Source organism: Notamacropus eugenii, chromosome 7, assembly GCF_028372415.1.
Source record: "Notamacropus eugenii isolate mMacEug1 chromosome 7, mMacEug1.pri_v2, whole genome shotgun sequence".
Classification (NCBI taxonomy): domain Eukaryota; kingdom Metazoa; phylum Chordata; class Mammalia; order Diprotodontia; family Macropodidae; genus Notamacropus; species Notamacropus eugenii.
The window spans coordinates 34369122-34383087 of NC_092878.1; the positions used below are offsets into that span (position 1 = coordinate 34369122).

A 13966-nucleotide genomic window follows, 5' to 3' on the forward strand; every position below is an offset into this window, starting at 1 on the left:
CTGTCTCCCCATTCAAGGTCTCCCTGTGTGACCCCGCATTCAAGGTTCGTGCCCCTAGGGCTAGGCAGAACAAGTCAGACTACTGCTCCACAGGACAGACAGCCCTCATGTCCCCCCCTCTTCTTTCGGGACCCCCCACTTCTCTCAGGGTGTCCTCACGCGGAATACTCTCTCCTCCCTTGACCAACCTGTCTGCACCTGCATGGCAGCAGCTTTGAGCGTCCATTCTAAAGTATGGTGCCCAGAACCGACGTGTAAGCCCCCCTATGACCCCCGATACAGCCCCCCTCACCCACGCGCCCCTGTTTCCTGGGATCCCTCTCACTCTGCCTCCCTTGACCTCTTGCCCTACACACTCGGGGACTCCCTGGAACTCCCCTGCAAACGCATTTCCTATCTCCTTGTCCCGCTCAATCACGCACAGATCCCGGGCTCCCCATGGCCGTCCTCCTGGCCCCCCAGTAACCCCCGAGCACGCTGCCCGCACCCACGGACACCGGATGCACCCCTCCCTGCACCAGCCCTGTGTCCTGCGACCCCCCGTGCACATGCTTCCTGAGATGCCCCCTGCCCCCCGCAGGACCCCCCATGTGCACCCCGTGTCTCTCGGTGACCCCCGTGACCTGTCATGCACGCACCCCGGTGACCCCCGCCCCGCGCACGCACCCCCGTGACCCCCGCCCCGCGCACGCACTCCCGTGACCCCCGCCCCCTCCCCGGCACACCTCCCCCTCCCGCCGCGCGCCCCCTCCCCCCGCCTCTCCAGGGCCTCGGGCGCGGCTGGGCCCTGCCCGGCCTGGGCTGAGAGGCCTCCCCGCCGGCCCGGCCCGGCCCGGCCCGGCCCGCCCCCCGCCCGCCGCCCGCCGCCCGCCGCCGCACCGTTGGCGATCAGCTTGGCCGACAGCTGCTTGCAGAGCTCGGGGATGCGCTCCCACTGGCACTCGGAGCGGCAGCGCTCGATCTCCGTCTCCAGCCGCGAGCCCGCCTTCTTGGTCGCCATCTCGGGCCTCGGGCCTCGGGCCCTGGGCTCCCGGCCCGGCCCCGCAGGCCCAGACGCCGCCGCCGCCGCCGCGGGCTCCCGGCTCCCGGCTCCCGCTCCGGGCTCCCGGCTCCGCGGCGTCACGGGAGCGGAGCGAGGGGCGGGCCAGGAGAGCGGCGGCGGCGGGCGGGGCAGCGACCCCTGCCGGCCAGGGGCGGAACCGCAGCGCCGGCCGCGACCCCGTGGGGCGCCTGTGGGGAGGCGGAGAAGGGCCGGGGCCGGACACCGGCGGCCGAGCGCGGGGCGGGGCGGGAAGGCCCGGGGTCAAAGGGGGCATACGGGGCGGGGAGCTTACCCAGCAGCCCCCGGGGGCCGCCGGCGTGCGGAGAACGTGAGCTTGGAGATCTTTGGGGATGTTTTCATTTTAAAATTTTTAATAAATGTATTTCCATGAAATCGGTTTCTTTTGTATTCCTCAGTATGTTAATTTTCGCATTTAAAACATTCCTGCGGGAGGGAGTCCACGACAGAATGTGTGTACCTAGGAGGAGGCAGCAGCCCCTGCTCTCAGGGTTCCCACTCTCCAAAGAGGGAGACAACGAGTCGGTTCAGTTCCATAACCATTTATTAGACATCTGCTGTGCATAGTGAGCTGCATGGGGTGCTGAGGAAGGGCCAGCCCCCCTGCTGAGAGGGCCCCTGTCCGAAGGCCGCGGTGCCCCCCTGCTGGGAGGGCCCCGGTAAGGCTGTGGTGCCCCCCTGCTGGGAGGGCCCCTGTCCGAAGGCCGCGGTGCCCCCCTGCTGGGAGGGCCCCCGTCCCAAGGCCGCGGTGCCCCCCTGCTGGGAGGGCCCCCGTCCCAAGGCTGCGGTGCCCCCCTGCTGGGAGGGCCCCTGTCCGAAGGCCGCGGTGCCCCCCTGCTGAGAGGGCCCCTGTCCGAAGGCCGCGGTGCCCCCCTGCTGGGAGGGCCCCTGTCCGAAGGCCGCGGTGCCCCCCTGCTGGGAGGGCCCCGTCCCAAGGCTGCGGTGCCCCCCTGCCAGCTGACTCTCACGGTGGTGACAGCCCGGAGGGACCATACTCCACTAAATCATCCTGGGTAACCCAGGCTGAGGGTCATTGACAGGCCTACCCCACACATGTGAAGAGGTGCCCCTGCACAACAGGGGATGAGGACATGAGGTGGTTCTAACCTCCACAAAGCCTTAGGCTTAAGCAGGTGCTGTTCAGAGCTTAGGGTGGGGAACCTGCAGCCCCCAGGCCACACACGGCCCTCTCTGGGTCCTCAAGGGCAGCCCTTTGATTGAACTCAAAATTCATGGAACAGACCCCCTAACAGAAGGATTTGTTCTGTGAACTTGGACTCTGTCCAAGAGCTGTACCCGAGGACCTACAAGGCCACATGAGGCCTCAGGTTCCCCACCTTGACTTGAGCGCAAAGGTCACGCACCGCATCCCAGACTGACAGTCATCTTGACTGTTGGGAACTTTACCAACTCTGGGAGAGAAAGCAAGGCTGAAGATTTTGTGCAAGTCTGCCTCACTTCAATCCTACCTAATTCTAATTAAATCATGGAGTCACGGGCCCTCTTTGAAACAAAGCTCAGAACAACTGTGTGCCAAGCACTGAGCCAAACACTAGAGACAGATGCAGAGACCAAAGACAGCACCTGCCCTCAAGGAGCTTTAATCTAACCGGGGAGGCAACATGCAAATAATGTGTACAAACAAGCTATGTATTGGCTAAATACGAAAAACATGAACAGAGGGAAGGCACTGGAATTACAAAAAAGGTCTAAAACCCCTGCTAGCGCATATCCTGGGGACTAGGAAGAGGAGCTGGACTGAATCTTCACAATTCAATTCAAAGCGACAGATGTGCAGGACACCTGCTTTGTCAAAAGTAAGTGGTCAGTCCCAGTCCTGAAGTCAATCAGTCAACTAGAAATTATTAAGTGCCTACTGTGTACCATGCACTGTGTTAATCCCTAGACCTTTAGGTGAAAGAAAGAAAAAAAGGTGTGACAATCCAACTCAAATCTGATCCAAATTAATTACGTTTTTTAGGCCAGGTAACAAAGATAAAATGCAACTTCTATATCGGAAGGAGAAAAGACTCAAGATTTTGAGTCATGAGATGAATTCCAGTCCAGGCTCCAACACTTAATAGACGTGAAACCTCACCAAAGTCATTTAGTGTCTCAGTACCTCAGTTGCCTCAATTGTAAAAACAGTCAATAATATTTACTTTACCTTCCTCACAAATTACATCCCTTAAATGCTATAAATGTGAGTTATTAAAATACATAACGCACAATTAGTTGGATTGTTTTCGCAAATACATATAAAATGGTATGAACAAAGTATTATCTGCTATCTAAGGAAAAAGGAGAAATAACTTTGGGTTTGGGGAAAAGGAAGAAGGTTTCGTTAAGGAGGGAGTCCTTGAATTGAGAACTTGAAGGGTCTTAATAGGTGGAGACAGGAAAAGGGATAAGTGTGGGGAGGGAGATAGAGCCCACAGGCAAAGATGGCCATCTGAAAAGGGATGGTAAAGGGCAGGCTAAATCTATGGTTCAGTGAGATTGGCAGGAATGAGTCCATTCTAGCAGAGCAGGGACAGGGCACAGGCATGGCAGGCTATATCAGTCTCAAAAGGCAGACATCCCACCCTGGTCACTACTCCTTACCAGGTGGGTGCTCATTTCTCTGACACAGTGGTCAATCCTCCAAAATCAATAAGAGTATATTTCCTTAGCTCTAAGAATTCCTAAAGAACAGGGATTGCACATAGATGACCTTATCTCACATACTTAGCCCAAAGTCTTTAATTGTTAAAAAACAAGTCTAAGATACATGTAGGACAGATGTTATTGTCCCCATTTTACAGATGAAAAACCAAAACTTTCCTTTAAATATAATTTTTATGATGAGCAGGCAGACTTCAGAAAAACCTGAAAAGACTTACATGAACTGATGCTGAGTGAGGTGAGCAGAACCAGGAGAACGTTGTACACAGTAACAGCAACACTGTTATGATGACCATCTTTGAAAGACTTAGTTCTTCTCAGCAATAAAATGATCTAAGACAATTACAAAAGACTCACAATGGAAAACGCTGTCCACATCCAGAGAAAGAGTTCTGGAATCTGAATGCAGATCAAAGCAGACTACTTTCGATTTTTTTTCTTTCTCATAGTTTTTGCCTTTCATTCTATTCTTCTTTCACAACATGACTAATGTGTACATATATACCCTCTATCAGATGGCTTGCCATCTTAGGGAGGGGGAAGGGGGAGAGGGATAAAAAAAATTTGGAACTCAAAATCTTATAAAAATGAATGTTGAAAACTATATTTACATGTAATTGGAAAAAATAAAATACAATTAAGTGGAAAAATAAATTAAAAATGTTTAAATAAAGAAATAATTATAATTTCTAAACCCAAGAGGGGTCCCACTCATACAACTCCTTCCTTAATACCAGTCTCAACCTTTCATTGACTGATCCTCGAAATTCTGATCTTAATTAAAGAGATGGCACATCTCCAGTGCCTGAACTTTTGCCAGAAAACCTCTTTATTTCTATCAGAACTGAAACTTTAGTCTTATTTTAATGCCTCAAAAGATTTATGATGTCACCAGTGTGGATGTTCTCTCTATGCAGACAGATCATTGTGTTCGCCCTTCGTTTTCAAAGACCATGCCATCAGAGAAATGATGACATGACTTGGACTTGACTTTGTTTTGAGTGAGGGAGGGTGTGCAGTTCACCAGCCTCACTTCTCCTCCAGAGCCATCTGAATCCAGTGACCAGATATTCATCAGGATAACTGGAGATGACCCAGGATGCACTGGGAGACCTTGGCTCCTTTATGCCAAGGTCTATACAGGTATTCATTTAGGGTGAGGTAATGTACATTCATTGAATAGGCCTGTTTAAGAAGTAGCCAGACAGATTATAACCTCTTCCTGGTTCTAGTAGGTGATCTTCATGAGTTGCTGGAAGCAGAAAAATTAATAGCCTAGTGGCCAGCCCTGTGATGATGAACCCTTTTCCAAACTTGGCAAAGCTTGATTCTAGCCAACAGCCATACAGTCTATCACATCTCTGGACCCAGAATCAAAGCATGTTAAAAGTTTGTTGTATACTATAATAGCCTTAAAGAAAACAGATTCACTTCCATGTACAGAGACCTGATGCTGGAGAACTATATAGGAGCCTTCACTACCTTGCAGCCTTCACACCCTGGAGCTATCTCCAGCCTGTGTCCTTTCTTTTGATTGGGACCTTCATGAGATGACCAGGCCATGCTCACTTCTTTCCATTTTCTACTCTTCCTCATTCTTCATACTTCTCTGAACCACCCACCCAAAAAACATAATAAACACTTCATAAATGCTTGAATGATCTGGCATTAGAGGAAGACTAGTGTTAGGAATTCAGGGGATGTTTCTATAGCATGTGTCATCTCTCTGGGTAAACCTCCCAAGAGTTCCATAGTAGACACAAAATTGTGAAACACCAGAAAGTGATTGAGATCTGGATGGTTGGTCTTCGGCTTCCTTTTTCCTTTCCATTACCTTTAAAAGGGACTTCCTGATAGCCTTGTGAGTGGTGGCAGTCACTGGTTGCAGCTGCTGCTATAGCTCAAGATGGGTGCAGCATGACTTTCTGGTCACCATGTAGGACAAAACCAAGGAGCTATTGTAGCAATCAAATGAAGACATTGAGAGTAGAACTACTGGGCAGCAACAATTACTGATCATTATTATTACCATGGCCTGAGACTCATCTTGCCAATGGTCAGGACCAGGACCCCCCAGGGAGGGGGGTGGATGTGAAGCACAGAGACCAATATTTAAACAATCCTCATTATACAGAAGACAATGGAAATCAGCACAATGAAGATTCTCCTAGTGAGGGAATTGACAGCTGTTGAAAATCCCATCAACTGGCCAGGTGGAAAGGAAGATGCATCCCTGCCCTCTGGGCTTCCTTCCCGCTACTTCCCTTTAAATATAATTCCTAACCCCAAGAGGGATCCTAAGCATATATTGTTACTGTTCAGTCATTTCAGTTGTGTCCAATTCTTTGTGACTCCATTGGGGTTTTCTTGGCAAAAATACTGGAGTGGTTTGCCATTTCCTTCTCCAGCTCATTTTACACATGAGGAAACTGAGGTCAACAAGGTTAAGTGACTTGCCCAAGGTCACTTGCCCAAGTAGTAAGTACCTGAGGCCAGATTTGAATTCCAGAAGATGAGTCTTCCTGCCTCTGGGTCTGGCACTCTATCTACTGTGCTACCTAGTTGGCCCTACCTCTCCCATCCCAGATATATAATCCCTTCCTTAATCCTTTCTATAATCTTCCAAAATGGGTGGTTCTGGATTTCCCCATTAACACCACCACCATCACTCATATTTTGAAGGACAAGAGGAAGGAATTGGGGAAAACGTTTAGAGAAGGAAGGCTTACAAGTATGAGTACTAAACCTCTCTTCCATTTTCATGATATTTAATGAAATATATGGCCACAAATGTACTATTTCAATGAATGTGGAAGGTCACTTGACAGGGTTAGAAAATTTCAGATGTGAAATGAAGACAGGCCATAGATCTCCTATTTTTAAAAGCAATATTGAGAAATGTTCCCTAAATTCTGAACCCAGCCAGCGTGGGCTTTAAATTGCTTAGCACTCCATTTATAGCTCCTGGGGCCAGCAGTATTAGAGTCCAGATAGCCTCTGATGAGACTACTTGTCCAAGGCTTGACTAGAATTCCAGGAAGTGAATGATTTGGATATTATGCTCCTTTGGTGGATAATTGCTGCAGCGGCGCACTGCCTTCCTATTGGCTTAAGGAAGGTAGCATCAAGTTAATTTGGACCATCCACACTGTATAACCCACATACAGTGCCCCAAATGACAGCATGTAAACACAAAGTACCAGGTACAATCCCCAGGCACCAAGATCATTTGAACATCAAAACAATGCTGGGATTCCAGTGTTAACAAAGACCACAATGATATGATATATATACATATATATGTATATATATATATCATATATCTGATATGAACAAAGATGAAACTGACAAAGATAAGATCCTCATCTTGCTGGTTTAACTGAGCAAAGGGGGAATGGAAATGAGAGAAAAACCTAAAATTTAACAAAAAGAGTGTACACGAGGCATGGGAGGGGAGAAGACAAATTAACCCTAGAGCTGAATGGTTTATATGTTTACCTGTATAGAAGCAGTAGCCTTAAACACCTGACCTCTCAGATTCCCTTCCAGTTGTATGATACTGTAGTTCTATGTCCATTAATTAGAACCCTAGAAAAATTGCTAATGCAAAAACCTAGAGACGAGTAAATAAACATGTAAAAATTTCCCTAAGTTGCAGGTGAGATTACCTATAGACAGCATGCCAATAAATTTAGACTTAAGAAGTATTTAATGTTAATAATAGTAATTATGCTGGCATCTTATTTCTGGGTTTTCAGGTTTTACAAGTTTGACAAGGATGTGAAAATCATTGCCTTTGGGCCAAATCCAACCCAAGATACTTGCAGGAAGGAAGCCAAGCAAGAGAGTGCATAGACTTGGTGTCCCCAAGCTAATATTTTGAAAGACATCAACTTGACAACCACAGGTACAAGATCTTGTGGGTACTTAACAAAGGAGTGGTAATGATACCAATGGAGTACGTGTCCTCTATGAACCTAGTTCCTTCTCTTCAATCTGACTTTGTAAGTGATCCTCTACTGGATGAGTGGAGTATGGAGGCAAAACAGGGGGCTGGGGTATTGGGAATATTGTGAAGGGGAAAAGAGGGGACACCTGAGAAAGGGGGACAGAGAAGGAAGAGGAAAAGGGGCACAAGAAAAAAAGGGGGAGGGAAAGGAAGATAGTAAGAGGAAGTAGAGGGGAAAGAGGAAAAAAAAGAGGGAACATGGAGAAAAGAGGGAGGGAATAAGAGGGGAAGAGAAAAAGGGGAAAGAGGATAGATGTAAAGGAAAAGGGGAGGAGAAAATAAGATAAGGAAGAGAGAGGTATATAGGTGAGAGGGGAGGGAACAGGGGAAGAGCTGAAAGATAGAGAAGGATGGGGAAGGGAAGGAACATGGAGAAAGGAGAACACCAAGCATACAGATAGGATTTAAAAATAATAACAATATAAAGAAAAAAGATGGAAGAAAGAAACACAGGATGAATGGGAAGGGTGAGAGAGAGAGAGAACAAGGACATATAGAAGAAAGACTAAGGGGTATAATATCAGGAAATCGTGTAGAGACAGGGAAAGAGGATACTGGGAAGGAGAAAGCATTGGGGAGCCAGAAGGAAGAAACACTAGGGAAAGTGCCTTCAGCCTCTGAGTATCCTGAGAGGTTATCAGTAAAGGAACTAGGATCCTGTATCTGTGGGTCAGTTTTAAGATGGAAATAGATTAGGCAAAAGAAAGAGGTCTGAGAGAGTTCTGCATGTTGAGAACAACAGATTTTAAAGAGCCATTTAAACTTTGAAGTTGGTAGTTCAGATAGAGGAAGTATAGGGGCTGGTCATTTTATCAAGCTGCATGGGTCAGATATTTCAAGAACTTCAGAGTCACATGCTTACTATCTGTAGGATGCACCACGGTGAGATAAGCTACAGAAGTATATTTGGGTAATTCAGAAAGATGACTCAGCAGGGTTGAGAAGTTAGGTCTGCCATGGGTTCAAATTAGGCAGGTTTTCTGTGCAGGTTTATGATGATTTTTTGTATCTGTTCACCCTCCATAAGTACCTCTGCCCTGCCTTGGTTTTTCCCCTAGATGCACCTGCATCCAATAGCCTCCAGCTGTGGAAACCCAGATGGAGCAGAGCCAGGCTGTCTCCCAGAATTCTTTTCTTTGGTATCTCTAATCCACAGAATTAAAACACCTACTTGGGGGGGGGCATTGTGAAATTTAAGAAAAACTTAGCCCCAGTCTTAACAATAACCCACACTTTGCCCAGTAACAAGAAGTCTGTACTGCCACCAAGGAAGAAAGGTGAAGTTGCTTTTTTATTAAATGGGGAGACTAGCTGAAATGAGTTAGCCCTGGAATTTAAAGGGATCCCTCGATAAACTCCTAAGAATCCTAGGTGCCAAATGTGGTCAGAGGAACAATAGATACAAGTGTAAGGATGGAGATTGGAATGGTGATTTCATTTGCTCAAGGAAGTCCTAAAAGAAAAATTCCTGCCAATGCAGGTCAGCATCTGTTTTGCAACTTGGCATGCTTCCTACAGTAAGGAGAGAGGAGGAGGCCTTTTCATCATCACACAGCCAGGTTGCACATCAGTCCATTTCTATTCACGTCAGATTGACTTCCTCATTAGTATGTCCAAGGGATTTGGATTGGCCTTGTGCTGTCATATAAATGTATGTGTTTGTGTGTAAAATACATATATATGTGTGTGTATTATATATGTTCGTGTATATATGTATTAGTGTATATACATGTACGTATATGATATAGCCATATATACATGCAATACAAATACATACATATTTTTACATACATACACATCTTAATTATATGAAGCATCACATAATAAGATATCAATTATGTAATTAATATCAATTTAATGTAATATTTATATTGTATACATACATATTTTATAACCAATGATAACTATATAGATGACATCTTTTCAAATTTGTAAATGACACCAACCTAGAAGGTGAACTGATTAACAGCCTGGATTCAAAAGGCTCTTCAGTGAGATGATACGTATTAAACAGTCCAACGGATCTATTATTTCCTCTGCTCAGGATATGGAACCTCTGATTAAATTCTAAAGATTCTCCTGAGGCAATAAGGGTTCAATGACTTGTTCAGGGTTGAACAGCTCAGGATGAACCAGGATTCCAAACCAGGTCTTCTCGGCTCTAAGATCACCACTCCTCCCACTCCAGATGCCTCTGTTTCAAAAAACAAAACAAAACAAAACAAAGCAACAACATTTTTTAAAATCAGACTGATGATTTAATCAGTTGAAAAGAATTCATGAAGCACTTGCTCCTCCAATTTGGATTCATCTTTCTACAGTTGTAGATTCTCTACGATTTGTAGTCTTAGAGAGTTGCCTGGTTGGTTGTTGCCCTTCTTTCTTGAAGAGGACCAAAATGACATCACTATAATAAACTCAAGTTTCAGTGTGTCCAGCTGTGGCTGATCAGACCAATATGAGCTCGGAATGCTCTACCACAGGTTGGGCACAGATAGTCCCTATGAATATTTGGGGTAGATACTCCAAATTTGTGCATCCTACGTTTACTTTGTGCTGTCTCAATTCTGCTTTGCTCATAGAGCACAGCACCCTTTCTGGTGTGGGCACACCATGCTGAGCAGTCCTATGCCAGTGTCTCCCATGTTGCACAGTCAAATCCAAAGTTCTTGAGAGAGACCTTGTGTCCTTGTATCGCTTCTTCTGACCACCATGTGATCTCCTGCCCCACGTGAGTTCTCCATAAAATTGTCTTTTTGGCAAGCATATGTTTTGTGTTAGAACAACATGGCCAGCCCATCAGAGTTGTGCTCTCTGAAGCACAGTCTGAATGTTTGGCAGCTCAGCTCGAGCAAGGACCTCAGTGTCTGGTACCTTATCCTGCTGGGTGATCCTCAGAATCTTCCTAAGAAAGTTCAAATGGAAGTGATTCAGTTTCCTGGCATGGCACAGGTAGACACTCCATGTTTCACAGGCATACAACAATGAGGTCAGCACAACAGCTCTGTAGACCTTCAGTTTGGTAGTCAGTCTAATGCCTCTTCTCTCCCAAACTTTCTCCCAAACACTGAGCCAGCTCTGGCAATGCATGCATCAACCTCATTGTCAATGCGTACATCCCTGGAAAGTACCCTACCTAGGTAAGTGAGCTTATCCACAGCATTCAAAACTTCTCCATTTGTTGTAACCAATGGTTCCACGTATGGATGGTATGGTGGTGGCTGATGGAGCACCTGTGCTTTCTTGGTGTTAATTATTAGGCCAAAATTAGCACAGGCAGCAGAGAATTGATCCATACTTTGTTGCATCTCAGCTTCAGAGGCTGCACTGAGTGCACAGTTATCTGCAAATAGAAAATCATGCACCAACACTTCCTCTGCTTTACAATTTATAGTCTTAGAGAGTTGCCTAGACACTGAGAGACCTACTCATGGTCAAACAGTCAATATTTGTTAGAGATGAAACTTAAGCCTATGTCTTCTTGACATAGTAAAAGATGAGGGGCATATGGCTAAACAGCAGTTGAACTGAAAACAATCTAGAGGTCTTAGTGGACTGATTATTCAATGTGAGTCAATATTATGAAATGGTAGCCAAGAAACTGATTATAGTCCTAGGTGGCATTAAGAGAGGAATAATGCCCAGAACTAGGGAACTTATACTCCTACTGTAATCTACTGTGGTCAGACCTGACCATATCTGGAGTATTGTATTCAGTTTCTGAGTGCTACAGATTTGGAAAAACATTGTTGAACTGAGGGGGATTAGCAGATTGAGGAGGATTAATAATTTCATACCATATGAGAAGTGGAAATGTTTAACCTGAAGAAGAGAAGACTTATAGCTGTCTTTAAGTAGAGGGTGTCCCAAAAGTCTTAGTATTGTTCAAAGCTTAGGCATTCCAGTTGGATGTCAGAGTTTTATATTCAAACTTTTAACATAGTTTTTGAGTTTTTTACAGCTTGGACTTTCAATCTTTCTGAAAATAAGTAACTTAAATGAATATATTATATGTGTATCTTTTCTTCAAATACCAAATTTGCTATAAATGTTCCAACATAGGCAATTTAATGGTAGATCCTAAACGGAACTCACTTCTTTAATGAAGAATCCAAAGTGTCTTAGTGTAGTTGTAAGCCATTAAAGCATTACCACTTTTGGAACACCCCATCCTTGAAAGTCTGTCACATGGAAAAGGGATTAGACTTGTTCTACTGAGCCACAGAGAGTAGAACTAGAAATAATGGGTTAAAATTGAAAAGGAATAAACTCAGGCTTGATGGAAGGAAAAAATTCCTAAATATTAGAGCTATTCAAAAATAAAATGTGACTGTCTTTGGAGATAGTGGGTTCTACCTCACGAGAAGGCTATAAGGAAAGGCTGGATGACCATTGATCCAACAGGATACAGAGGAAGTTTTTGTTCAAATGTTGGTTGGACAGGCAGCTAGATGACGCGGTGGGTGGAGTGTTGGGCCTGGAGTCAGGAAGACTCATCTTCCTGAGTTAAAATCAGGACCTCTTCAGATACTTACTAGCTGGGTGACCTTGGGCAAGTCACTTAATCCTACTGGTCTTTTTCCTCATCTGTTAAATGAGCTGGAGAAGGACATAGCAAACCACTCCAGTATCTTTGTCAAGAAAATCCCAAACGGCATCACAATGAGTTGGACACAACTGAAACAATTCAACAATAATAGCAGTTGGTTGGACAGAAGATCCTTCCAATTCTGAGATTCTGTTTCTGTGAAATTTCTCCTTTCTCTCCAATGTGCCAACTCTACTCCAACCCCTTCTGTTTCGGCAAGGGCCACCACCTGTCATTATCCCATAGAAACATGAGGGTCCAGTAGTGCCTCTGGTTATTTTTATGTTAATAACAACTCATGTTTCTGTTCTCTTTGTTTAGTTGTTTCAGATATCTAAATCTTTGAGATGCAGTTTGGGGTTTTCTTGGCAAAGATACTAGAGTGATTTTCCATTTCCTTCTCCAGCTCATTTTACAGAGGAGGAAATTGAGGCAAACAGGGTTACGTGACTTGTCCAGGGTCACACAGCCACTAAGTGTCTGAGGTCAGATTTGAACTCAGGAAGATGAGTCTTCCTGACTTCAGGTGTGGCACTCTACTGACTTCGCCTTCTAGCATGCCCTAAACAATTATGTAAGTATAATCCATAGACCAGATAAATTGGAGATAGTTTGGGAGGGAAGGCCCTAAGGTGAAGGAGGACTGGAAGAACTGAGGAAGGCTTCTTGTGGAAGCTAGGATTTAAATTAGGGCTTAGAGACAAAGTTGAGCAAGGAGGACATTGCAGGTATGGTGGATAGCCAGTGATCCGTCTAGAGTGGGAAGATAAAAGTATCTTGAGTCAGGAACAGCAAGTGTCACTGAATCGGAGAGGATGGGGAGGGGAGTAAGGAAGACTATAAAGGTAAGAGGCAGCCAGCTTATGAAGGTGCTTTAAAAGATGGCAGATTTTCTATCGAATCTTGTAGATGATAGGGAGCTGCAACAGTTTCTTGAAAGTAGGGTGACATAGTTAGATCTTCACTTTAAGAAGATCAGTTTGATGGCTGAGTAGAGGATGGATTGAAATGGCCAGAGATTTGAGCAAGGAGGTTCAAGAGTAGCCTACTGCAATAGATTAGGTGTGAGAGGACAAGGAGCCATGCTAGGATGGTAGCAGTATCAGAGGAGAGAAGGGGACATGTAGAGATCTTGTGATGGTAGAATTGACAGCACTTAGCAATTGATTGTATCTGAGGGGTGAGAGAATTAGTGGAGGAAGACACCTCAGTTGTAAATCTCAGTGATTGAAAAGATGGGGGCAAGGTCCACAGTAGCGGTGTCAAATTAAAATAGAATCAATTGGGGGGAGGAAAGGTTGTCCATTAAACCATACATAAAGATTCCTGCCCCCTGCATATTGACTTAGAAAATCATGCATTCACATTATCTATTTTATTGTATTTTTATTTATTTGGTTAAATATTTCTCAATTACATTTTAATATTTTAGCCCATAGCTACTGCACTTTTGGTCTACAGTATTAGGAAAGTTAAGGGGCAGCTAGGTGGTGCAGTGGATAGAGCACCAGTGCAGGAGTCAGGAGGACCTGAGTTCAAATCTCACCTCAGACACTTGACACTCACTAGTTGTGTGACCTTGGGCAAGTCACAACCCCAATTCCCTCATCCTGGGTCATCTCCAGTCATCCTGATGAATATCTGG

At 45.4% G+C, this 13966-nt stretch overlaps 1 protein-coding gene across 8 annotated transcripts in view; it reads right to left on the reverse strand.

Moving 5' to 3' along the window:
* The window catches only part of TTC7B (tetratricopeptide repeat domain 7B), a 337747-nt gene extending 336640 nt beyond the window's left edge, over positions 1-1107 (reverse strand). For 7 of the 8 annotated variants that reach the window (XM_072624950.1, XM_072624949.1, XM_072624948.1 and 4 more), the window contains exon 1: positions 880-1107. In XM_072624950.1, coding sequence (XP_072481051.1) covers positions 880-1000 — 121 coding nt within the window. In that variant the 5' untranslated portion in view covers positions 1001-1107. The remainder of the gene's footprint in view (positions 1-879) is intronic. The other variant, XM_072624956.1, reaches the window with a different exon arrangement.
* Between the last annotated feature and the right edge of the window lie 12859 nt (positions 1108-13966).